Source organism: Rhinopithecus bieti, unplaced genomic scaffold, assembly GCF_001698545.2.
Source record: "Rhinopithecus bieti isolate Rb0 unplaced genomic scaffold, ASM169854v2 scaffold_6380, whole genome shotgun sequence".
Classification (NCBI taxonomy): Eukaryota; Metazoa; Chordata; class Mammalia; order Primates; family Cercopithecidae; genus Rhinopithecus; species Rhinopithecus bieti.
Window position 1 is genome coordinate 2,288,975 of NW_016806642.1, and position 26,518 is coordinate 2,315,492.

The 26,518-nt window shown below is 40.0% G+C and overlaps 1 protein-coding gene across 4 annotated transcripts in view; it reads left to right on the top strand.

The window, feature by feature from the left end:
* The first annotated feature begins 8,961 nt into the window (after positions 1-8,961).
* The window catches only part of SLC35D1 (solute carrier family 35 member D1), a 57,221-nt gene continuing 39,664 nt past the window's right edge, over positions 8,962-26,518 (top strand). For 3 of the 4 annotated variants that reach the window (XM_017877154.1, XM_017877155.1, XM_017877157.1), the window contains exons 1-8: positions 8,962-10,267; positions 11,094-11,127; positions 11,225-11,311; positions 12,005-12,072; positions 13,568-13,639; positions 14,229-14,297; positions 16,438-16,540; positions 21,593-21,685. In XM_017877154.1, coding sequence (XP_017732643.1) covers positions 10,065-10,267; positions 11,094-11,127; positions 11,225-11,311; positions 12,005-12,072; positions 13,568-13,639; positions 14,229-14,297; positions 16,438-16,540; positions 21,593-21,685 — 729 coding nt within the window. In that variant the 5' untranslated portion in view covers positions 8,962-10,064. Of the gene's footprint in view, positions 10,268-10,290; positions 10,793-11,093; positions 11,128-11,224; positions 11,312-12,004; positions 12,073-13,567; positions 13,640-14,228; positions 14,298-16,437; positions 16,541-21,592; positions 21,686-26,518 lie in introns of those variants that run through there. The other variant, XM_017877156.1, reaches the window with a different exon arrangement.

The following is a 26,518-nucleotide window of genomic DNA, read 5'->3' on the forward strand; positions in this document are numbered from 1 at the left end:
TTTTTTGAGATGGAGTCTCATCCTGTTGCCTAGGCTGGAGTGCAGTGGTGTGATCTCGGCTCCACCTCCAGAGTTCAAGCAATTTTTGTGCCTCAGCCTCCCAAGTAGCTGGGATTACAAGTGTCCGCCACTATGCCCAGCTAATTTTTGTATTTTTAGTATAGATGGGGTTTCAGCGTGTTGGCCAGGCTGGTCCCAAACTCCTGACCTTGTGATCCACCAGCCTTGGCCTCACAAAGTGCTAGGACAGGTGCGAGCCACCGTGCCTGGCCCAGATTTGTATTTTGACAGAATGAATTGGAGGGGGAGAGTCATCTAGCCTGAAGACTAGTTAGGATGTCATTGCAGACTTCTTGATGATGATGGTTATGACAGTGGATTCAGACTTGAGAGATATTTAGCAGCTTATATATGGCAAGTTAGAAGAGACAGGCTCTGAGAATGACTACTAGACTTCTAAGGTGGCAACTTGGCAGATGGCGATACCTTTACTAAAATGGATGTGCCACGTATTAATTGTCTCTCAGCTCCAAACCTACTCTTCCATATTCTACTTTGTGAAGCTGATGCTTATATTTTGCAGAACACATTTCTGCTTTGCTGTCTGGTTCTATGTAAACTCTTCCATACGTGGCACTAGAGGGATACTGGGTAGCTGGAGGAGGAGAAAGGAAATGTTTCTTTCCATGTGCTTCCTGGTGGCATCAGTCTAGCAATGATTCTTCATCCCAGAAGTAGCAAGTTCTTCCCATAGCAGTAGCTGAATGCAGTTTGCAGTTTTCCCTAAATTTAGAGAACAGCCTATATCACAGCACTGTGTTCCCGTTCCACTTCCCCTCCTACCCCTCCCTCCCCTACTCCCCTCCCACCTCGATGTCCACACTGAGCCAACAGCACTAACTAGATAGTGTTCTCTCTTCAAGGGTCTGAATTTCAGGCTTATGGGGATCCTCTTTTGAACCCAAAGACCCTAGAATCACTTGAGCAGCATTTCTTCCTCAGAAGCCTGAGTTTTAGCTATTGGAGTTCCATCTCTAAGTTTCTAAGTTTTGATAATTCTAGCCTCTTTCCTTTGTTCCCTCAGCCCTTCCTGCAGTTGCTACCTCCATGATACCTTATGGTTTGGGAGACTTCTGAAGTCTTTTTTTTTTTTTTGAGACGGAATCTCATTCTATCGCCCAGGCTGGAATGCGGTTGCGTGATCTCGGCTCACTGCAACCTCCACCTCCCAGATTCAAGGTAATTTTTGTATTTTCAGTAGAGACAGGGTTTCACCATTTTGGCCAGGCTCGTCTTGAACTGCTGACCTCATGATCCACCTGCTTCACCCTCCCAAAGTACTGGGATTACAGGCGTGAGCCATCACGCCTGGCCCTGAAGTGTTTCTTTTTAAGCTTTCATTTACCTAGTTAACATTTTTTAATGTAAAATTACTTCTAATCAAATAACATGTGTGGTTTCTGTCTCTTAACTGGACCTTGATTGATATAGAAATTGGTTCTAGAAAAGACTTAGAAGTTGGGATTTGGGATTTGTTTGGTTTCGTCCTTGAGCTTGAATGAAGTGCTGAGCTCCCCACTAATGTGAAATAAATTCTGGTAATCCATGTCATGCAGAAGTATCATGATTCATTAAATTGTCACCTGCAGTTAATTGTGATGACATTCCTACCGAACCAAGTGCCTTAGGAGCATGTGCCTGCTGCATCTAACTGTTAGCAGTAGTAATGACTGTGAGGACTATGGTGTGGGATAGATTCTTGAGTTTAATAAAACACATACGGAAAGAATAACAAACTTGGGTCTTTACATTCTTTATAGTCTCATTAGAGTGCCAAAATGATTCTATAGCAGTCCTAAAAGAATCTCTCTTTTCTTGCAGCCACAGGGCTGATATTGTTAAAAATAAAAAAGGACTTAATTGGCCAGTTATAATTTTTACATCATCAGTTGAATTTACAACCTTGCTGGTCTTTCATGTGTAAGTTTAAAAAATGGAAAGAAAATGACCCTAAAACTTGGAATGAGTACACATTTCTTTGGGCTTAAATGGGATTAAAAATTTTGAATGTCAAGTCCTTTTGAGCCTCTTCTGACAGTGGGAGCAATGGCCAACAGATACTAATTCCTGGGCACTCACAACCCTGCAGTCTACCAGTTACACTGGGTGCTTATGTAGTGTCTTAGTCAGTTCAAGCTGTTTTAATGAAATATTATTCTTTGGGTAGCTTATAAAAAACAGAAATTCATTTCTCCCAGTTGAAGGCTGGGAAATCCAAGATCAAGATGCAGGCTGATTTGGTGTCTGGTGAGTGCCTGCTTTCTGGTTCATAGGTGGTGTCTTCTAGCTGTGTCCTCACATGATGGAAGGGGTAAGGGGTCTCTCTCAGGGCTCTTTTGTAAGGGTACCAATTCTATTCATGAAGCCTTCACCCTCATGACCAAATCACCTCCTAAAGGCCTCACCTCCTAAAACTATCACCTTAGAGGTTAAGATTTTGCGAACATTGTCAGATTCAAAATGTAGTCACTTCTGTCAAACCCTAGCAAAATGGAGCTAGGGAAGGCCATGCTAGTAGGGCTGTCACACACAATTTGCCTGATAACACAAACTATCACAAGACGTTTTTCCAAAACACAGTTTACTACGTGAGTCACACAAAGACAGCTGGCAGCACAAGGACAGCTAGCCGCTTACACAAGAACACATGCCTGACACACTGACTCACAAACCCAATTCTAAATGGAAAGGCCTAACTGAAACTCCAAGATTACAAGTCCTCCCTAAGGCCTACTGACATTCACATATCAGAACTCTCCAGCTCTTGTAAGATGCTGCCAGTACCAAAAAACTTTCTTTTAAAACAAGTTGCATAAATCTCCTCTTTCTCCAATAAAATCCTAACCTTTTGCTCTGTTCTCCATACATACTGGAGGCCATCCTGGTTTGTATATAGGTCCCAAATTACAATCCTACTTCTTGTATACTATTCCCAAATAAAACCTTTTTACTTAGAGATTCGTCTCTATTTTTACATGACAATTTCAATATATGAATTTGTTGGGGGGGACACACACATTTAGACTATAGAAGTGGATCAGGTGATAATTGGAGACCTAGCCCAACTTTGAAACACAGTGTGCTCAGTAGGTCTGCAAATCCACTGTGTGTTTTTGTCTCCAGCTCTTGAATGTGTTTTTGTCTCCAGCTCTTTTTTTTTTTTTTTTTTTTTTTTTTTTGAGACGGGGTCTCGCTGTTTGCCCAAGCTGGAGTGCAGTGGCCGGATCTCCGCTCACTGCAAACTCCGCCTCCCGGGTTCACGCCATTCTCCTGCCTCAGCCTCCCGAGTAGCTGGGACTACAGGCGCCCGCCACCTCGCCTGGCTTTTTGTATTTTTTAGTAGAGACAGGGTTTCACCGTGTTAGCCAGGATGGTCTCGATCTCCTGGCCTCGTGATCCGCCCGTCTCGGCCTCCCAAAGTGCTGGGATTACAGGCTTGAGCCACCGCGCCCGGCCTGTCTCCAGCTCTTTAATTGGAAGAGATATATGTTTAGGCATAATAGATATGCTTGGCAGCTGGTAAAATCCTTATAGTGTCTCTGTGATCAATGGAATAAGGACCATGATAGTAGAAAGAGGAAGCCTCTGGAGCTTTCCTTCCCTTTCAGGACAGTACAAAAAAAGATATACCACATATTTAGAGGAACTGCAGAGATTAGTGCCATCATCAAAGACTTGAAAGATGGATGAATGCTATCACATCTCCATTTAAATCATCTGTTTGTCCGATGCAGAAGGGAAATCTTATCAAATAACTGAATGTGATTATAAACTTAATCAGGAGGTGACTCCAATGTTAGTTGATGCTCCAGATGTAGTGCTTGTACTAGGGCGAAGCAACATGACATTTCCTGACACCTCGTGTGTAGCTATTAACATGGCAAATGTTTTGTCTCTATATTAATTTATAGGGTTCAACTAAAACAGTTTACCTCTTACATGTCAGGGCCAGCAGTGTAGCATCATTGGATTGACATCCAATCTTTTACTCTTTGCCACAGTATAGTTCACAGAGATCCTGATCATCTTAATATTCTCATACAAAATAAACTGGTTCAACACATTGATTAAATTATGTTGTTCTGATCCGATAAATGCAAAGTAGTAAGTATTTGGATGGCAAAATAAGACAGCTAGGATCTCAACTGTCAGGATTCATTACCTGATACAGTAAAGTATAATAGAGAAGCAGAATGTTGGGAGTTAAAGGGATAATGACGAGATTAGTTTCAGGCATGTTGAGCAGCATACCAGAGAGTTATCCAAGTGAAGATATTCAGGAGGCAGTCAGACACATTAATTTGGAGTTAAAGAGAACATAAGTAATGCAGATTTGGTAAGCATTGGCAAACAATAAATCATAATTGAAACTATGGAATGGAATGAGATTTAGTAAGAATACACAGAATAAAGAGAGAAGACCCAAGACTGAGAGGAATGTAAAACTTTAAAGCTCTGTGAGAAGAGGAGGAACCAGCAAAACAGGATGAGAAGGAGCAGCCAGAGTGCCAGGAGAGGTTTCAGAGAGTATGGGGCTCCAGAAGTCAAGGGAAGAGAGTGTAGCTAAAAGAAGGGGAAATATCAGCAATGTAAATGCTGTAGAGTGGTCAAGCAGGAGGACTAAGAGTGTCCATTGGGTTTAGTCCCATGGAGGTCATGGGTAACTTTGCAGTGAACAGCTTCAGTGTAGTGGAGAGGGTAAAACTAGTTTGGTGGGGGTTAAAGAGTGCTTGCAGGGTGATTATAGAGAGAGTCATGATTGACTATGACTTCAACACATTACTGCTCCTTTATCCTGCTTATGCTTCTTCATAGGGTTGATAAACACTAAACTTGGTCATTGAAGAAAGCATCGACATTGTCAGAACGTCTTGCAAAAGTAGGTCTTGTCCATCTGCCCCAAAGGAGGCAGGAGTGTCCAGTGGAGGAGCACAGATTAAATGCTAAACAGACCTAGGACCAAATGTGTACACAGTCACTTAGAGCTGTGGGATGCAGTGTATGTCCAATACTCCCTCTCAGGCCTTGTTTTCCTGTTTATATGTTGTTTCTCCACACCTGCTTCTCAGAGTGGTTAGGGTGAAATGAGATAATGAATTACAAGAGTAGCACATTGCCAGGCTCATCATCAGTGGTCAATAAGTTCATTCCTTGCAGCCCAATATAGAAAAGTACAAGACACTGCAGAGAAGCTCCATGCTCTCTGGTTCTCAGAATTTTTAGAGTATTGCTCAAATAGGAAACATGCATGACCTTTGCTCCTTGACTGTAAAGTAACCAGCTGTGCAACACAGCAGGTCACCGGGTATGATCTAGGCTGGCAGTGAAATAGGAAACTGGTGAATGCAGGTGGGTAACAAAAGAGGCCTATATACATTCCACTATGAGAGGAGCAAGTGGGTCCAGGGAAAGGGAGAAGTATGGGGAAAAGAAGTAATATAAGTTATGTTTTAAAAAACTGTGTACAGAATCAATATTCCCTTATGGATACCTAAAGGCAATGTTTTGATAAAAAGACATGATTTAATACAAAGAAGAGTCTTTGTTAGTAATTCTACCCAGTAAGATGTAAAATTTATCAACCCACAAAGTTGACCTTTCCAAATACCTAAGTGTACCTAAGTGAGAACATTTAATTCAGTCTTTCTTATCTTGAAGAACTTTTTTAGATATAATTCAATATTTATTCAGTTTCACCCAATGATGCATAAATACTCCATTTATAATTCTGTGATTAATATTACTGAGGTTAGGAAACAGATCTGAGGACATTTAATACCAAAAGTTACCCAAAAGTCTAAGTACCTATAACATGGGAAAGAGATAAAAATCCTCCTAGAGATGGCACCTATCTTATCTTTGTGGGTACCTAATGAGAATGCTTGACTCCACTAAACTCCACAACATTTTACTGAGGGTCCACAGCAACCAAATCATTACTGGGGTTGAGAAAATCCAACGCAGTTCGTGGCCTGTGATAGGTCTTAAATATTTGTTAATTGGCCGGGCGCAGTGGCTCAAGCCTGTAATCCCAGCACTTTGGGAGGCCGAGGCGGGCGGATCACGAGGTCAGGAGATCGAGACCATCCTGGCTAACACAGTGAAACCCCGTCTCAGTAAAGTACAAAAAAAAAACTAGCCGGGCGAGGTGGCGGGCGCCTGTAGTCCCAGCTACTCGGGAGGCTGAGGCAGGAGAATGGCGTGAACCCAGGAGGCGCAGCTTACAGTGAGCTGAGATCCGGCCACTGCACTCCAGCTTGGGCGACAGAGCGAGACTCCGTCTCAAAAAAAAAAAAAAATTTGTTAATCAATAAAGTAATTATGCTGAGAAATACAGTAGTTGCCTGGATCAGCACTCTTATTTTTATTTTGTGTAATCACAACTTATGATTTTGAAAATGTATACCTGGCATTTCATATTTCCACGGGGTAGAACTTAAAATATTATCTCACCTCTACCACTGTTCTCCATTGCTGCCCTCTTTATAAAAGAGGGTTTCATTTTTCATAGTGTTAACAGGAATAAAAAATGAGTATAAACTCTTTGGAAGTTGTTAATTTGGAATTTTCTCAATTCTATTAATTTTCTATTAAAAAGTAGTCTTAACTAACCAATTCTACTTCTAGAAATTTATACCCACACAAAGTTGAATGGACAAGGATTGTTTGTAAACTGAAAAATGGCAATAACTTAAATGTCTATAGGGTTACATGATGATGCATCCAACTAATGGAATACTCTGAAGCCTTTGAAAGGAATGATGTAGAGTTTAAGTGTTGCCACAGAGAGACCATCAAGGAATAGTAAGTGAAAAGAGAAAGATTGCATAATAATACTAGTGACAATAATTATAATAAACACTCATATCTACTATGTTCTAAGCACTTTACATTCATTAACTCATTTAATTCTCATCGTAACTCTATGAGGTGGGTACTATTGTCATCCTCATTTTACAGGTGAGGAAATAGAAGCACAGTGATGTCCAGTAATTTGCCCAAGGTCACAAAACTACTAAGTGGCAGTGGCAGTGTGTGGCTTGAGGATTAGTGTTCTTTTCTGGTTCTATTCCAGATAAGATTTTAAAATGTGTAAAATGTGTATATACGTATATATTTGCTTTTTATTATGAGAGGCATTGTTACTTCTATAATAATAATTTTTTCTACAAGGATGTTTCTTAAAATACTATGTTTTAGTTATTTTTCCTTTTGAAGTTAACAGTCAAGGAAGAAATTTAATCATTTTCCTTGTTTCCACTGATTCAATCAACTAAAATATCTAAACTGTGTTAGGCATCCTTGCCTGCCTCTGTCCTCAAGAAGCAACTGTCTAGTGGAAGAGAGTGATATGTAAACAAGTAATGCAAAGCCCCTTTGCTATGGTCTGTATGTGTCCTCCAAAATTCGTATGTTGAAACTGAATCACCAATGTGATATTATTAAGAGGCAGGGCCTTTAGGAGGTGACTAAGTTATGAGGGCTCTGCCTTTGTGAGTAGGGTTCATGCCTTAGGAAAGAGGCTTCACACAGTGTTTGTCCCTTTCTGACCTTCTGTCCCTTCTGCCATGTGAGGACATGGTGTTCTTCCCCTTCAGAGGATGCAGTGGTTAAGGTGGCACCTTGATCTTGGACTTCTCAGCCTCCAGAAGTGTGAGAAAACAAATTTCTATTTTTTATATGTTATCCAGACTCAGGTATATTGTTATAGCAGCAGGAGCAGATGGATATTCTATAAAGGGGGTCTATAAAGATGCGGTAGGAGAGGCGCAAAGGAGAGAGATCAATTATGTAGAGGGAAGCAGGGGGCAGTGTGAAGAAAGGCTGCCCAGAGAAGAGGTAATGTCCTGCCAAAATACGGAAGGAAATGTAAGAGTTTTTTCAGGAGCTGGGTGAGAGGAGGAAGAGAAAAAGCAGTCCAGATGGAGGGAATAATGAGAGTAAAGACACAGAAGCCTGAACCCAAGTTGCTGATGTATCTGCACCTTAGGGGAGGGAAATGTGAATAGTGCCTCTGGAGATGTGGGTAGGAACCACATTATCTAGCACCTTAGGCTACGTTAAGAACCTCATCCTGTGTGCCAGTTTTTTAAGAAACATTTGAAGAACATAGGTGTTCTCAAATAACTCAAAATATATAAACCAATTATACACATATAATTGAATATTATTCAGCCTTAAAAAGGGAGGACATTCTAACATATGCTACAACATGGCTGAACGTTGAAGACGCTATGTTAATGAAGTACGTTCATCACAAAAGGACAAATACATGATTCCACTCATATGAGGTACCTAGAGTGGTCAAATCCACAGAGACAGAAAGTAGAACACTCATTAAGAGCAGAGAGGCAAGGAAGTAGGGAAACAGGGAGTGATTGTTTAAAGGGGAAAAGTTTCACTTTGGGATGGTGAAAAAGTTCTAAAGATGGATTAGTGATGATGGTTGCAAAACGATGTGAATGCAGTTAATGCCATTCAATTGTATACTCGAAAAGGGTTAAAATGATAAATGTTATATCATATATATTTTGCCACAATTTATTTATTTATTTATTTAAGATGGTCTTGCGCTGTTGCCCAGGTTGGAGCGCAGTAGCATGATCATAGCTCACTGCAGCCTCGACTTCCTGGGCTCAAGCCATCCTCCCAGTTCAGCCTCCTGAGTAGCTGCGACCACAGGGGTGCACCACCACATCTGGCTAATTTTTTTATTTTCTTGTAGAGACAGGGTCTCACTATGTTTCCCAGGAAGGTCTCAAACTCCTGGGCTTAGGCATTCCACCTGCTTTGACCTCCCAAAGTGCTGGTATTACAGGTGTGAACCACTATACTTGGTTTACCAAACTGTAAAAATAAGAAGAAAAAAAAAGAAGAAATTTTAAAAGATACAGACCAAGCACTTAGAAAAATAATTCAAAGTTCTTCTTTCCTAATCTATTAAAGTTCAATATGTAATTTCTTTGCTTAAACTGATCATAATGATTTGCTTCTGTTATACAATAATGACTACCATTTACTGAAAACTAGCTCTTTGCTAGCTATACATCCACAGAGATCAGGTTCAGGGAGGTCATCTAATTGGTCCAAGACACACAATAAGGAGTGTGTGTGTGGATCGTCATTTCTAGGACTCCTACAATTGGAAATCAAGTCTTTTATGCTCCAAACACCTTGTGCTTTCACCAATCCCCAAGCTGCTTATCTTGCTACTTTTTGGGATATGTCAACATTTTTCTTAAAACAACAAACAAACAAAACTTCTTGAGCTGAAAAAAAAGCATTGTTTGGTGTTTTCTGGGTTCAGAAAGTGTAAGAAGCCAGAGGCACTGCAGAATGAAATTTTCCTTGAGTGTTTACTGTTGATCCACATCTCATACTTTTGAAGGGTTTTGGTCCCCTGCAAGAGAGACTAAAAGAGCATTCAAAATTAGTCTAGACGCAATGTACTGTAACTACTGGGCCGGCCACCTGTAACACAGGGGAGGAGGGTCTGCACTTATGTTGCGGCGGTTATCCGAAGAATACGGCCTTCCAGCTCCTTGGCCACCAGACTCCCCCAGCCCCAGGTACTCTTCCCGCGGGGAGACCCGGCGCGTGCTCGTGCGCAGGCGCAGGGCGACTGTCACCCAGCGTCTGTGGTTTGCCGCCCGGCGCTCGGGCGTTCCGATGTAGTTCCCCCGGGTTCTCTTTGTCCGCCCCAGGCAGGGGGGTCGCCGCCGCCCCTTCTCCAGGCTCTCTCTAACCCTTGCCCAGGCTAAGCCCGGCGCGGCCCTACCCTCTGACCCCGCGTTGCACAATGCTCGAGCAAAGTCTCCAGGGGTGTGAACCCCGGCGTCCCTGCCCCTGGGCGGGGACGAGCGGCGGCCAAGCGGGGAGTCGAGGCGGCGAGCGTGCAGCTGGCCTAGTCTGCGGTCTCCGACTCCTCGAGTCACCTGGGAACCGCCGCTGCAGGCCCCCACGCCGCTAGGCCCAGCAGCCAGGCCCACGCCGCTGCCGCAGCCATGGCGGAAGTTCATAGACGTCAGCATGCTCGGGTTAAAGGAGAAGCCCCCGCGAAATCCTCCACACTCCGAGATGAGGAGGAGCTGGGGATGGCGTCGGCCGAAACGCTGACCGTGTTTCTAAAGCTGCTGGCCGCCGGCTTTTACGGCGTGAGCTCCTTCCTGATCGTGGTGGTGAATAAGAGCGTGCTTACCAATTACAGGTAGGGCCGAGGCGGCGGCGGCGGCCGCGGAGGAGGAGCGGGCGGTGGCGGCGGCGGCGGCGGCGGGGCGCCGGCTGCCTGGACTTTGACTGCCAAAGTTAAAGCCGAACAAAGTTGGGCGGGAGCTGGGGAGGGCGGGCGGCTGACGCGCGCGGCCCAGGCGGCGGAGCTGCTTGGCGCGCGGGCCTGGGGCAGGGGTCCGCTCTCTGCGCGGAGCTCTGGCCGGCCCGGCACGTTTGGGGCTCGCCTGCCATGCCCTCGGTGCACCGCCCCGAAAACCCTGCCCTTCAGAGAGATGGAGCAAAGTGACTCTTTTGATGACTTTTGAGCCCTTATGCCTGTCGATCAGGGAGGAGCGAGGGAAGCCTCCCTCCTCCGCAGCCTGGACAGGGAGCCGAGGCTTCAGTGTCCCCTGCTCCCTGTGACAGCCTCTGGGGACGTGCGCATCCTCACCCTGGCGGACAGTTATTCCTTTGCTAACACTGGGACCTCGAGGCAGAAGTTGGTTTTTGTTTTTTTTAAAAGGTATGTGAAACTGTTGGAGAGATCTATATCTTCACTGCCTTGAGAAATCCTTTGCAGGCAGCGGGCTGAAATGGTAGACTTGGACAAGATGAGACAAGCGGCCGCCCGAGGCTACATCAGCGAGGTGGCCTGACAACCAACAGGCAGGGAGTTTTCTCCCAAGATTTTTGTTTGATTTAGGGGCGGACGTTGGTGTGGCTTGTATCGGAATGCCTTATTAACGTTGCCGATGTGCAAATTGAATTCACGGAGTTAAGTCGGGTTTGTTCTGACCTTGTTTTTCCTTTGCCCTTTTTTGTAGATTTCCCTCCTCACTATGTGTTGGACTTGGCCAGGTTAGTTGGAATCCTCACCATTACGTGATTTATGTTGTTAGAACTTCTGTGTGTGTCTTTATGTGTAGAACAGTGAATCTGTGTTCTCTGTTTACAGATGGTGGCCACAGTGGCAGTTCTCTGGGTGGGAAAGGCGCTCAGAGTAGTCAAGTTTCCTGACCTTGACAGAAATGTACCTCGAAAGGTAAAAGAAGAAAAGCAATACTTTATTTTGTGAAATGAAGTCACTATCAATATATTTTATCAGTGCCTTGCGTATTTAAAAACTGCGGCCTCGAAAATGCCCAGTCTAAGAGTGGTTATAATGAATGTAAAGAATAAATGTAGTAATATGTGTCAAAGAAGGCCTACAATCTCTTTAAACTTAAGAGAAAAAATAACCTAGGAATATTCTTTTGTTTTTAATTAATGCACACTTGTTGAGAGTACAACAGTTTTGCAGTTTCTGTATCCATCTAATCTAGCCCATGTATCCTGCATTCATTATTCTTTGGGTTTATTTTATATTCTTCTGTCTGCCTCTGCTTGACTCCAAATGACGATGAATTGCCTTTACTTTTTCTGCTGACTTTAGAGCCATGGGCTCTAATACACGATCATATTTTACAGCAAATGATGTTTCTGTCTCACATTGATCATATTCATATTTCTGTCTTTTCTCCCTGCCTTCCTCCCTTTCTTTCTGCCATAGTAATGTTGTTTATCCAAGCAGAAGTGTTGTTTGGGTGTTTGGGGGTCAAAATTGTTTATGAGAACTAATCTTATGTTTTAAGTAGAAAAAATTTTGATCATATAAACAAAATTGTTTCTGTTTGAAAGGACCTTGTTTTAGCTATCTTTATTATTGAGTTTTGTTATCCCTTTTTAAATTTTCTAGACGTTTCCACTACCTCTACTATATTTTGGGAACCAAATCACGGGACTGTTCAGCACAAAGAAACTGAAGTATGGATAACTTTATTTTACTAGTGAGGTTAATATAATGTATTCTTAAAATTGTACTTGAATGTCGAATATTTAACACATTGTTATTGATTCTGGAAAAAAATGAAAGGACCAGAAAGCTTCTATTACTACTAAATAATGAAGGTGGTGCCAAAGGTTTTAGTTGATGCTGTTTTCTTTGGAGAGAAAAGGAATTTTTTGTTTTTGTTTTTTTACCCCTCATTTTGATGTTAGAAGTCTTAAAATGTTATAAAATGCTATGATAGGAGATTTTTATTATTTTTCTAGAGCCACAATAGTGAAGATAATATACTAGGCTTTCGAGATTTCAGTTCTTTAATATAGTTCTTAAATATTTTAGACAACTTCCACACAGCAGTATTAGAGGGTAGGCACAAGAACTTTTGCAGTCTTTCTTTTAACGTGAAGTAAAGTAACATCAGATAGAACCCTGATAAAAATATTATTAATATCTTACCCATGGCATATAACTGTAGAGGCAACATACTTACTTTGAAAAGGAGGCAATAGCTCTCCTCTCCGTGGTAACACTATCTTTCCCTCTAACCTCCCGGTTTCTGGCTTCTGCTGTTATTGTAGTGTACATATTGGGTGTGTGTGGTATTAAAACGACACAAATAGAGAAACCATTTAACAGAAACCCAATGGCTTCACCACTACCACACAAGCTAAAACCCTGGCATAATAAAATAGAATGGAGAGATTTCTGAGGATCAGGGACAAGGTGTTTTTCATTTCTTCCTTTAAAACCCAAGAAACCTGACAGAATGACCAGGATGATATCTCTGAAGAGGGTGCCAAGGAAGTCACATTTATCATGGTTGGGACATTCTTTTGCATTTCATTACCCACTGGGAAAGAAATGCAGGCCTTCTGCAAAGTGCTGCTTGTATAGAGTTTGCTTTTTTTCATCCATCTCATCCAACCATTCATTCACACCTATCTTTGATTGCCAGCTAAGTATAATTCACTTTGGAGTGAGATAAGATATATTCAGAAATAACTATATTGCAAGAGGCTGTATGTTTGATTAGTACAAGCAAAATGCTCTGGGAATTTAGATGAAGACAAAATTACATCCACAAAAGGACAGTCAAGACATTTCATGGAATAAGATTTTCATAGATGGTTTTTGGGTGGTCTAGTGGGTGGGAAGGGAGGTCAGACTAGTGAAAAAATGAGAAGGAAGCCTTTTCTATGAAAACTAACATGTTTACAGCTTAGGGTATTTGCATAATTAGCAGAATAAAGTTTTGTAGTTAATGTTTCTCACTTCTAGTAGTTTTTTTAAAAGCAACTCTTTTAGGCTTTCAAGTAGGAATTTTTTTAGAGAAAAGCAAGGGGTTAACCATAAATTAATCAGTATGGAATTTACATAATGGAAGAATAGCATTATTTTAACTACCAGTTTGGATAATCTTAGTTTAAAAAAAAATGTTAAATTGTATTTTACCTAATTATCTTTTTTTTTCAGCTTGCCAATGTTTACAGTTCTGAGAAGGTTCTCCATCCTGTTTACAATGTTTGCTGAAGGAGTTTTACTCAAGTGAGCTAAGTTTCTAATGTATCTGTTCTTTAAATCACGCTGAAAAGGTGCCCAGCATATGTGAGATATTAAATTATTTGTCTTGTTCCTACCTTACCTTTTGAGAAGCTGAAGAAACCCTCTCTCTTGGCTGCTGGAATTGATAGTTTGTGGGAGTGGTAGTTGGGAAGGTCATGAATTGGAGTTGAAAATCTATCTGAACATGAGATTTACTTTCTAGAATTTCTGTGCTACTGCCACTGGGAGAAGCTGGATCAGAAGCATAGGTATAGGTTTTAAATAGCATTCATATCTTAGCTCCTTTTACTACAAATGAATGTGACAGTTTTCTATTAAAGAAATTCTGCTTTACAAAAATTCAAACTCACTAATAACAATTGGTGAAGTTTTTTAAAATGGGTGTAATAACTTATATAACAATGAATTTTTGCTTCATCAAAGGGGTTCTTTTAAATACCCAGTTTCTTAGAAATGTTTACAATATAATTGTTTATAGCTTTTGAGAAAGCATATCACACTTTTTGCTTCTGTTGTAAAATGAGTGTGTGAATAAAGTCATGTGTGTATTTAAAAATTTTTTATTTTGTAGGAAGACTTTTTCTTGGGGTATTAAAATGACTGTATTTGCAATGATTATTGGAGCCTTTGTAGCTGCCAGGTAAGATGTGGGCCTATGAATAGCACATTATAAAATATCAATAATTATTGATAATAAATGATTAGTTATCAATAACAATTTTTTATAGCCTATATAAGAATTATATCTTTGAAAAGCGTATCAGTCTCTTGAAAAGGTTAAGTCTTTTTGGGTGTATTAAGATAAAGGTTGACAAAAATAAGATTCTTGGGATTGTTAAAAGTTAAATTGATGTAATTTAGAATTTGTTGCTGTCGTTTTGCTGAGCACATAGCATGTGCCACACAATATGTTTGACATTTTACACATCTTATTATGTATTCTTCACAACACCTCAGAGAGGTATGGGTATAATTTTCCTATTTTATAGTTGAAGAAACTAAAAAGTTCAGTAACTTGCTTAAGGTCACAGAGCTAATGGCAGAACTGAAATTTGAATCTGTGGCTTTCTTCAGAGCCTGTGTGTTTTTATAAACCATGTGGCATTTCTTAATTTTGCATGCTGCTAAAATTTTGCATGCTGCTAAAATTTTGTATGCTGCTAAAGAAAAGCATGTCTCCTCTTCTGTGAGGTGAGGAAGATGACTATGAAACATTTGCTTGCCTTTTCGAATAATGAATAATAACATTGCTTTAATTGGCCTCACATAAGCTATATTACAAATGCCATAACTTAGATATTCTATTAGGTTATTAAAGCTTTTTCCATTTTTCTTAAGTTTTAGTTTTAAAATACATTAGGAAAATGTATACCCACAGACCGAGAAAATTGTAATGATTGCTAGAAGTCTTCTACAACATTTTAATCAGCCCAGGCCGTGCATGTATGTATTTGCTAATGCCACACATTCTGCCAGATGTATGTTTTCCATCAAAGAGTTCCAGTGTAGTTCTTGGTTTGACTCATTTACCTTCATCACATTTCCGTAGTATAGGTGGAAGAAAATATTATCAGTCTAGTCCTATTTTACAAGTTCAATCTCCAAGTAAAATTTCATTCTAAAAAAAAGAGGGTGACATAATTGGTTACTGGAAATTGGCTATATAGCTAACTGCTTTTCCTTCTATGTCATATTCCCTCCTTGGAGAAAAAGTCTATACTAGCCTCCTACCTTTATTTTTGGAGATGTCCTGCTGGTCTTTGAAACATTTCCTTGAAGCTGATGGGATCCAAAATTGTACCAAACAACAGGGGTTCCTCGGGGCTTTCTTGGGTCTACAAAAAACTTCTGAAAGGGATTACTGTCTGGATCAGCCTTATCTAGTTAGACCCTTTAACTTGGAAAAAGATTGATAGGAAGGGAACTCAGACCTCTGAAGTCAGTTAGAAGATTGTTAGACTGCTTGGGGTAGGGAGTGTGCATTAAGTTAGGCCTGCCTGAAATGCAGTGGCATAGAACTCATTAGAAGTCTTGGTTCCTATGCAGTATCTCTGCAAAATCATAGTTTGTGGAGCCACTATTTTAGCGAGGGTGCTGAAGTATGCTGAAGGCATACCTTTCTGAGATTTTCATTTATTCTGTTTAATTTACTAAATTCTTATCTGGTGCCTGGTACTCTAAGTTCCAGAAATTTTTGGTTTCCCTAAACCCCCAAGTTATACTTCACAGGTTCATTGAGCAATTATTTAAGTATTTGAGTTCCTGCTGTGTGGTTAGACATTGTTCTAGCTTGATCTCAGAGCTAACCATGATCCACACTTCAGAAATTCCACCCAGGGGCCCACCTACCTATGCAAGATTGTCCTGCCTTTTGTGTGGACCTTCAGAAAATGACTTGTTAACGGCCTGTACTTTTGGTTTTCTTGTCTATGAAATGGAGCTCTACCTGCTTCTGCCTGCTTCACAGATGTACTTAATGGTAATTTGGTGCTTGTCATCTGGCTTTGAATGCAGAGCAGTGTGCTATTAAATGACATGATTGATTGTTGCTAACTATGTGTTTAAATGTTTGTGCCTCTTATTTTTGAGGAATCCCTTATTGAGGAGAAATTGCAAACTGTGACCAGAAATCAAGAAATACCAGTAGCTGATAAAATGCCTAATACTCACTTCCCTAGATGAGAATATGTTCTTGTAAATGTTTTAGCTCATGTCTATTTAAAATTCAATGCATGTTCTTTAAAGGAAGTTGTTCTTAAAGTGTTGCTTATGTTTTGCAGCTCTGACTTGGCATTTGATCTGGAAGGATATGTTTTTATTCTGATAAATGATGTCCTGACAGCAGCAAATGGTGCATACGTAAAACAAAAATTAGATTCAAAAGTAAGTAGCAATCTAAAGCTTCTTTAACAGATGTGTACTGATGTTGGGAATGTCAGTTCATCGGAGAAAAAGTGTACTTTTCTCCTGGTAAGAAAGTACTTACCAGGGATGAGAAAGACATAGTGGCTCTGTGAGGGTAAACTTCCTATACTTTGGTGTTCATAGAAGAAACTTTATTTTTTAATTAATTAGCAATTAGCTGTTAGTCCAGGCTTTTCTGGGATTGTGTGAATTTTGACTTCGTGTGGGGTAGGAAAAGTAAAGCTGTTCACTGAAGTGTCTTTAAATGTTCATGGCTGTATTCTAGAGGACTTTCCAGGGATCTGGGAGGCAGAAAGAGAACTACCTAGAAACCTTTGGGCAGACTTGAAGGGAAATGAGTGTTGGAAGGGGCTGTAAAACAAAAATGGCCTTTATGTATTTGCCCTATAAATAATGGGAAATTTTAGGGAGCATTAGTATCTCTGTCTCTCTCAGGGGCAACACTGTGTTTCCTGGCCTTGGGTTTACCAGATATTGTTTGTTGTTTACTATATACTTTAAATATCTTATTTTTAGATCAAGCCAGATTCTTAGAAAGCTGAGTATTTGAATCATATTGCTTTTGCAACATTATGTTATGAGATTACATTACTGTAAGAAACAACTAAATGGACCTCAACTTTATATATCCTAGGGTTGCTAATTGAAGGAATTGTCCTTGATATCATAATGTGTCCTATATGAGGACCCATATGAGATGCTTATCTTAGATGTCACCATAGTTTTTCCTGAGCAGCTGGTACATTTTTATCTTATAATTACTTCTTGTAACTGACCATGACTTTATCTTATTTTCCTATCCATGTTTTCTCTTTAGTCAGATGGACTTTAACGGCTTAGTTTTTAGTCTTTTCTATTATATGTACAGTATTTCTGAAACTACTTAAGCTCCTTTTTGGGAGCTTATGCATTTTCTTTAAATATGCATGTCTTGGCCTCCATTTATTTGCTTTGATGAATCTATATGATGGTTGCATTTTAATGGAAGCTACTAGTAAGAATTTTTATCTTTTTGAAATAGCTGGAGAAAAGGTAGCAGTTAGTAATTGGTCTTACTCTTTTCTTCAGCCCGTTTGCTACTTTGGAAAATAGATAATATTAATGGCATTTTATTTGTCCAGTAGCTTCAGTTGTCTAAAACAGCACTGTTCAATAGAATTTTCTGTGACATTGGAAATTTATATTTCTGTGTTCCATTAACTGGTCATTAGCCATGCATGGCCCTTGAACACTTGAAAATAACTGAGAAATTGAAATCAGTAGTTTTATGTGATTGTAATTAAACTGAAATAGCTACTTGTGGCTAGTGGCTACCATATTAGTACAATCTATAGTACATCCTAGAACCTAGAAAAAAAATCAAGAACGTTTCTGAGTGTTTTATTCCTAGGAGAGCCCTTCAGTTTCTCACTTAGAAATGACTATGACTTATTTGTACTAGAACTTTTAAGTTCATTGATTACTTCTCCTAGCTCATATCTTACAAGCAACAAACTAGAAGGTAGAATTCTATTTAGAGGCAGAGAGGTTTACCAGCAGTATAAAAGGTCAGCCAACAAGAGAAACAGTCGGATTATAAAAGACAGAAATACTGAAGAAGAAAAAAAGATGTAGGGTCTATTAAACAGCCGTAAGGGCAACACTGAATAAGAACATACTACATAAACATAATAATACAGATTTTTGATGCATAACAATGTATCATAAGACATAATAATACATGTTTATGATGATGCCCTAAATCTAGTTTTAGTCAGTGTACTTTATTTAAGAAGGCAGGGAGGGCCGGGCGCGGTGGGTCAAGCCTGTAATCCCAGCACTTTGGGAGGCCGAGACAGGCGGATCACGAGGTCAGGAGATCGAGACCATCCTGGCTAACACGGTGAAACCCCGTCTCTACTAAAAAATACAAAAAAAAGCTAGCCGGGCGAGGTGGCGGGCGCCTGTAGTCCCAGCTACTCGGGAGGCTGAGGCAGGAGAATGGCGTGAACCTGGGAGGCGGAGTTTGCAGTGAGCGGAGATCCGGCCACTGCACTCCAGCCCGGGCGACAGAGCAAGACTCCGTCTCAAAAAAAAAAAAAAAAAAAAGAAGGCAGGGAGAAAGACATTCAAAACAGTTAAAATGCATAAAGAAAAACAGAAGTTTTGGCATTTAGGTTTTTGCTGTTTGTCAGTTACTGGATGGTGTGTATCTGTGTGTATGTGTGTCTCCATGCACATCCTGTACTTCCTGGATAACACTCATGCCTCTGGCTGACTGGGCACCCTTCTTAAAGGTTGTTCCAGTATGACTTTCTTTTTGCTGCTGTACACATGAGGCACACCTTTACACTGATACTTGTGGTGACCATAAGCAGTCAGTTACTTGGTTTATCCTAGAGGCAGTAAGGCAGTACGGCCATGCTGAGGTGCTTTTTTAAACATCAGGAGTTTTCTTGTTTTGTTTTGTTTTTAGAAGTAAAGAAACAAAGGAATGGCTACTCCATAGGCAGGGCAGCCAATCAGGAGTTTTGTTACTGATAATATCAGGACTGCTTACAATCATAGTCCATTGAGTATTAGTCATATGGCATAAAGATTTTGTGCTGCATTTTAGACCTGAATGTAGCTATCGAATATAAAACTTAACTTTATACTACTACATAAAATAATGCATGTTTATGATAGAAGTAGTAGAAAATGTGGATAAGCAAAAGAAAGAAAACATAAATCTCCCTTAATACTATCATCGAGTGAGAAGCACTGTTTTGGTGGATATCTTTTATTTTGTGTGTATGTGTGTGCCCATTTATCTGTATGTTAAAATTTTAAGCAAAGGAGGGATGATATATTTTCTAACTTGTATTTTTCACTTAGTACCATTTCTTAAACACCTTTCTATGTCAGTTAGCATCAGTAAACATTTTTAGTGGCTGTGTAATGTTTTATTGTACAGCTGTGTTATAGTCTAGTCGTCTAATCAGCTAGTTTTCCTTTTTTTTTTTTTTTGTTTTTTTGAGATGGAGTCTCACTCTGTTGCCCAGCCTGGAGCACAGTGGCACGGTCTCAGCTCAGTGCAACCTCTGTCTCCTGGGTTCAAGTGATTCTTGTGCCTCAGCCTCTTGAATAGCTGGGATTACAGGTGTCTACCACCAGACCAGTCTTAAGTTTTGTATTTTTAGTAGAGACGGGGTTTCTCTATGTTGGCCAGGCTGGTCTCAAATTCCTGACCTCAGGTGATCGTCTGTCTCGGCCTCCCCAAATGCTGGGATGTCAGGCATGAGCCACTGCACCCAGCCTAATCAGCTAGTTTTCTATTGTTGGGTATTTATTTCCAATTTTTCAGTGTTGCTTTTGAGAAGGCAGTTCAACTTTTCTCATCAGTCAGTAATCTTTCAATCACAGGAGTTAGGGAAGTGCTATGCCCCCATCCTTACCACTCCCTCACTGTCCCCTCTTCCCACCTCTCAAACCCGGATCCGCATTTTCAGGAGACAGCTTCATGCTAAATGTCCCATAAGTGTGTGAATCAAAGGTGGACTCAAGAGTTCTTATAGGCTCCCTGTGTTTGAAGATGTGTGTTGTCCTTTGTTGCTCCCTAGTAGTTAAGAACCCAGTGAGTCATACTGTGTTCTGGGAGTTGTAGTTATAGTAATCTTAGTCTTCATTGTACTTCATGTGCACATTTTCGGAAATACTTCATTGAGAAGTGCTGTCCGTTGATACTGGTCTAGGCCTGAGTCTGTGTGTCTGAATCTGGCCATCTTTTTTTGTTTGCTTGCTTTGTGCTTTTTGTTTGTTTTGTTTTTGAGCCAGGGTCTTGCTCTGTTGCACAAGCTGGAATGCAGTGGCATAATCAGAGCTCACTGCAGCCTCCCTCGGATTCCTGGGTTCAAGGAATCCTCCCACCTCAGTCTCCTGAGTAGCTGGGACTACAGGTGCGTACCACCATTCCTGGCTAATTTTTTTTTTTTTTAATTTAAGATAGGTTTTTGCTCTGTTACCCAGGCTGGAGTGTAGTGGTACGATCTCAATCTTGGCTCACTGCAGCCTTGAACTCCCAGGCTTAAGTAATCCACCCACATCAGCCTCCTCAGTAGCTGGGATTTAACAGGCATGTGCCACCATGCTCGGCTAGGTTTTTTTGGTTTTTTTGAGATGGAATCTCACTCTGTCATCCAGGCTGAAGTGCAGTGGCGCGATCTTGGCTCACTGCACCTCCACCTCACAGGTTCAAGTGATTCTCCTGCCTCAGCCTCCCTAGTAGCTGGGACTACAGGCACCCGCCATCATGCCCGGCTAATTTTTATATTTTTGTAGAGATTGTTTCACTATGTTTGCCAGGCTGGCCTTGAACTCCTGACCTCAAGTGATCTCCCTGCCTCAGTCTCCCAAAGTGCTGGGATTACAGGCGTGAGCCACTGCGCCTGGCCGTTTTTGTATTTTTTGTAGAGACAGTGTTTCACCATGTTTTCCATGTTGGTCTTGAACTCCTGGGCTCAAGCAATCTATCCGCCTAAGCCTCCCAAAGTGCTGAGTGTACAGGTGTGAGCCACCATATCCAGCCTCATCCATCTTTCTTAAATGACACTGTGCTAGGCTTCTGAAAAGCCCAAGACATACTCAGTGGCTCTTGATTCAGTTCCGGAAAGAGAATGGATTCAGAGGGATGTTTCGATATTGGTGTTTGTGTGTCTGTGTGTGTGTGTGTGTGTGTGTGTGTTCAAAATAACCTCTTTTCTCCTAGCTATTTTGAGGCAGTCAGTTGTCATTTTTATTTCTCTGATCTTAAGCACTTGAGGAATTTATTTCAAGTAAGTATAAAATTTTGTAAGATGCTTTTTTTGGTCTTGAAAGTTTAGTTTATTTCTTAATGTTTGCAAAACTTCTAACTTAATTCATTTGCTGTTTATGTTGTAGGGGAGGGTGTGTGTGTTTGTGTATGTATGTGTAGTTTGAGTGGTATTTTGTACAGTGTTGTATCTGCTAGAACCAAATGCAGATGAAACACCTAATTATTTACTGTCCTAGGAGCTGGGAAAATATGGACTGCTCTATTACAATGCACTGTTCATGATTCTGCCCACCCTGGCCATTGCGTATTTCACAGGAGATGCACAAAAGGTAGGACTTTCTAATTATGGTTTAATGGTTTACGTTGATGAACTGCATTATTATTTATGATGAAAAGATAGACTTTGTTGTTCAAAAGAAATATACTTATTAAGTGACCGAAAACTGAGCATTTACTCTTTAAATTGGTGATGTCATGCTAACCTCTTTTCTTGGCGTAAACATTGGATAGTGCTAAGATGACTCAAAATAGCTCTGCTGTCAACATAAAAATAGTGCTTGCCAGCTAGTGTCCTTTTCTTACATGCCAGAAGGATAGAGAAAGGGAATTTTTACATTTCTGCTAAACTGTAAAATAGGAATAGTAGTAAACTATCCTTGAGAAACAAAAATCTTGAAATAGTAAAATTCTCCAAATCCTAAACAAAATGCTAGGCATTGCTAGAGGTTTTCAGTTTTAGTGTACAATTGTCATCCTGGTTTAACTCCCAACTTGTTTTTTTTTTTCCTTCAGGAGATATTTAGCATTGTTTGGCAACTTAACCATATAAAAAACAACTAATATAGTAGTGTACCAATTTTCTGCAAATGTGTAGCTAAATAAATACAGAATAGAGTAGTAAAATAAATCTGGAGAAGAATTTTTCTCTAAAACAAGCCCATATAGGAGACAAATTGATAACATATTGTTAGAATTCACAACATTCTGCAAACTAAATGGAAATTCAGAATTATGGCAAGGATTCTGTACCAAGATTCCTTCTAATGATTCCTCTGGCTAGTAACTTCTTCAGAATAAGTATGTTGGTCATTTACTCTAAAGACAGTGATGATTTTTACAAATTTGTGGGAGCTAAAATAAAAGAGATTTTTAAAAGCAGTTGGACTATTAAATTGTTCTTGAACCAAAGGCAGGAGACTGACAGCTTATGAAGCTGTTCCCCTCCGCCCCCGCCGTCATACCTCTTTCTTTTAAAGAACTGGTACAGGTCATCTTGAATATATGTGTAAATGTTTTAATGAACTGTGACCTACCTGCCAGCAGGCCTAAAAATGACACCAAAGTAGGAAACAGTTATTTCTCTAATAAAGAGTACTGAGTGAGTATTTTGTGGCTGTGAAAAAAAGTGGTACAAGAAACTAACATTTATTGAATCCCTATTATGTGTTAGTCACTTTATATATTTAATATAATGTAGTTTTTATAACAGTCAAGAAAATTTTAATTATACCTATCTTACTAATGTGGAAGGAGAGGTTCAGAGAGACTAAGAAACTTGTCCAGTGTCATACTATTGGGAAATAGTGGAGTCAAGATTGGAGCAGACTAGTGACTAATAGAAGCACCCCTCACTCTCCAGATTTGGGACGAGAATATGGTGTGATATATGGTTCTAAATCTTGAGGCCAATCTGAGAAAGCTGGAAGAATTAGTTTGCTTAGGGAACGTATAAAGTTTCTTTTAGCAGACATTGAACCAAATGGACCAAGAGAGCAATTTGTATGGCCCTTTGGAGGGAGAGTAATCTAGGTCAAGGAAGAGCAGGTTCCAAGTCCTGAAGTGAGAGTGCTTAGCATTTTTTAAATGGGCAAATACAGGAAAAGTCAAAGTGGGCCTTGAAAAATGTGGAGGAAGAGAAACAAAAGGTACATTCCAGGTAGAACTAACAGCATGAGCACAGGCACAACTGCAAAGACCAGACTCTTCAAATTAGAAGGTAGAAGTCAAAGACCTTGGAAACATTAGCAGAGACCTTAGAGAATGTCTGGTTTGAGCCTCTTATTTCATAGATGGGGAAACTGGACCCCAGAAAGGACTAGAACCTAGATTGTTTAATTCTAAGCAAGTGCTATTACTATTCCCACCATACCACACCCTGATTCATTCTAAATTAGGACCAGTGCTAGACACAAGAATTTGACATTTACTTTGCAGGTAGTGACAAGTCCTTAAAAGTTTGTGACAAAGGGCTGGGTGTGGTGGCTCCCACCTATAATCCTAGCCCTTGGGGAGGTGGGCAGATTGCTTGAGCCCAGGAGTTCAAGACCAACCTGGGCAACATGGCAAAACCTCATCTCTACAAAAAGTTCCAAAGAAATTAGCATGCCTGGTCGGGCGTGTCTGTAGTCCCAGCTACTGGGGAGGCTGAGGTGGGAGGATCACTTGAGCCCAGGAGGTCGAGGCTGCAGTGAGACATGATTGTGCCACTGCACTCCAGCCTGGGTGACAAAGCAAGGCCATGTCTCCAAAAAAAAAAAAATTGTGATGTAAGTGGTACAGTGGGGAGAATTTAGAACTCTCGGAATGCAGAAAACTAGCTACCTCCAGTTCCATGCCTGACCACCATCTGACTTTGGATAAGTCCCTTCTGCTCTCCCATTTAGCTTTATCATGTGTAAAATGAGTCTCTAGGTACAGCCGTTTCTGGGGTTGAGACAGAGTTTCTGAGGAGTAAAAGCCATGGCATTGTGGAAACAGACAGCTATTCTCACAGCTGGCATGAGCCTAGTACTCCCCGATAATCAGTGCTGATAAACTGCTCTCATTTGTTGGACTGCAGACTTTCCTGACCAACTTTGAATGGGGGCCACTTTGAATGGAAACTTTCTATGTATTGAATGAAAAGATTTCCAAGATGAATGGTTAAATGAAAAAGCACAGTGCAAAATGGTGCATATGGTATCCTACCTTTTGGGTGAAATAAAAGGAAAATAAGAATACCTGCCCCCCCCCACACAATTTTTTCATTTATTTAAATAAAGAAACTCTGGAAAATATACATGGAACTGATAAATAATTTTGTGCATATTGTAGTAACAGGGTAAGTGGAACAGGAATGGGAGGGAGACTTCTCAAACTATTCATCTTTCTATATTTTTTTGATTATAGGACCATGTAAATGTGTTTAAAAACTATATCAAAGGAACAATAAGGAAAAGATAGTTTTTCTATAAATGACTACTATCCTGTGATTAACCCTAAATTTGAAAATAACTGGGGACATGGAACAAGTCAGTTTGTTATTATCTGAAGTTGCAGACTGTTGACCCACATTGCAAATTGAAGCAAAATTGATGCAAATTATTCTGAAAGTCTCACTGTTAAATTTAGTAGGCAGAATTTAACTTTGTTAGGACAAGAATCCAACAAAGGGGCTCTGAAAGGTCAGCTCCCCAGAGAGGCAGGAGTTGGATACAGCAGTTGATGGGTTGATACAGCCTTTAAGCAAGAATTGGAGGCCAAGGATGAAAAAAATGAAATTATAATACCATAAAAATTTAAAGGAAAGTTCCAGTTGAAAAACTCATCCCAGTGAGCACATAATGCAAGGTCTTACAAAGCATTTTGAGAAACCTAACTTGTGTGTGTGTGTGTGTGTGTGTGTGTGTGTGTGTATGTATGTATATGTATGTATATACATATTTAAAGTTTATTCAAGGTTCTCAAAGTTCTGGGTTTACCAGAAACCAAGGAACAAATAAATATATTCAGCACTTAGTTTTAAAAACATGTATCTTCTAACTTTAAAACATTTTTTTAAACTATGCCTCATGCAAAAACGAGCTTACTGTTAATAAAAGATACCTAGTTAACATAGATAAAGGCAGAGTAGACATCACTTGACCAATGACTTTCCAAAGCATCAGTACAGATTGTGTTTAAACTTACTAATTGCTTCCTTCAGATGGGAATTTTTTTAGTACAAAGCCAGTGATTCAGTCACAGGAGTTGGAGCTTGACTTTCTGGCAGCACACCCCGCTAGGTGTTCTCACATAGGGATGGAAGAACAGACCCCTTGCTGTAGATCTCACAAGGCTAGTTCTGTGGTATGCTGTATAATGTCTCCATTATATCACTGGCTAAATTACATGGTTTAGGTGAGTTACAGGAAAAGTTGCTGCACAAATTGTCTGCCTGGAGGTGTCTCATACTAAGCATTGCTGACTAAATAGTGAAGTAATTTTAGGCTGTGGAGTTAGCCTGTTTAGAGTTATTCATCTTTTCTGGATTGCTCTGTGGAGCATACAGATTGATTTTCAGACTCTGAATTATTCTCACCACATACAGACAGATTTCTTCTGTTTTCTGGGCCTTGGTGTTTCCATATGTAAAACAGGTGGGTTGGATCAATTATTCTTTAGTTATGAATGAGTCGATCTTTCTCTTTGCCTGTATATTATTTGACTGATACTGTTCTGTTTTTAACCATTCTTATCTCTGAGATACCTCTTTTTAAATAAGAGCATGTGACCTACTTGGCAAGCTGGAATATGTAGTTTTGACATGATATGTAGGTTTTATTTTATATAGGTGGCACCACTGACACTATCTTCTTTCTGCCTTAGCAAGTTTCCTAACAGTTTACTTTCAGATAAGGATTCAATTTTTTTCTCAGTAATTTTTCAGGGAAAGAATTTTCAGAATAGAATAACATTTATTAATCTTTTTTCTTTACCATGACGTGCAAACTCAGTGGTTTATTTTTAGACTTAATAGTAAACAGAGGTATATTAAAACACTAAGAAAATATCTGTCACACTTTGGATTTTAGTTCAGATTTCAAATGAGTTGATGACTCTGCTTAGCAAATTTCCGGGAAGTGGGGATTGGTTGCCTATGTTCCTGAATGACAAATGGGTTAATGAAGAAATTAAGATGGAAATTAAAAAATTTCTTGAAACAAATGATAATGGAAAACTGAAACTTATGGTATACAGCAAAAACAGTACTAAGAGGATAAGTTTACAGCTGTAAATGCCTACATCAAAAAAAAAAAAAAAAAAAGGAAAAGAAAAGAAACACTTCAAATACACAACCTAATGATACATCTTAAAGAACTAGAAAAGCAAGTTCTTTTGGGTTCCACACCCAAAAAGATTTT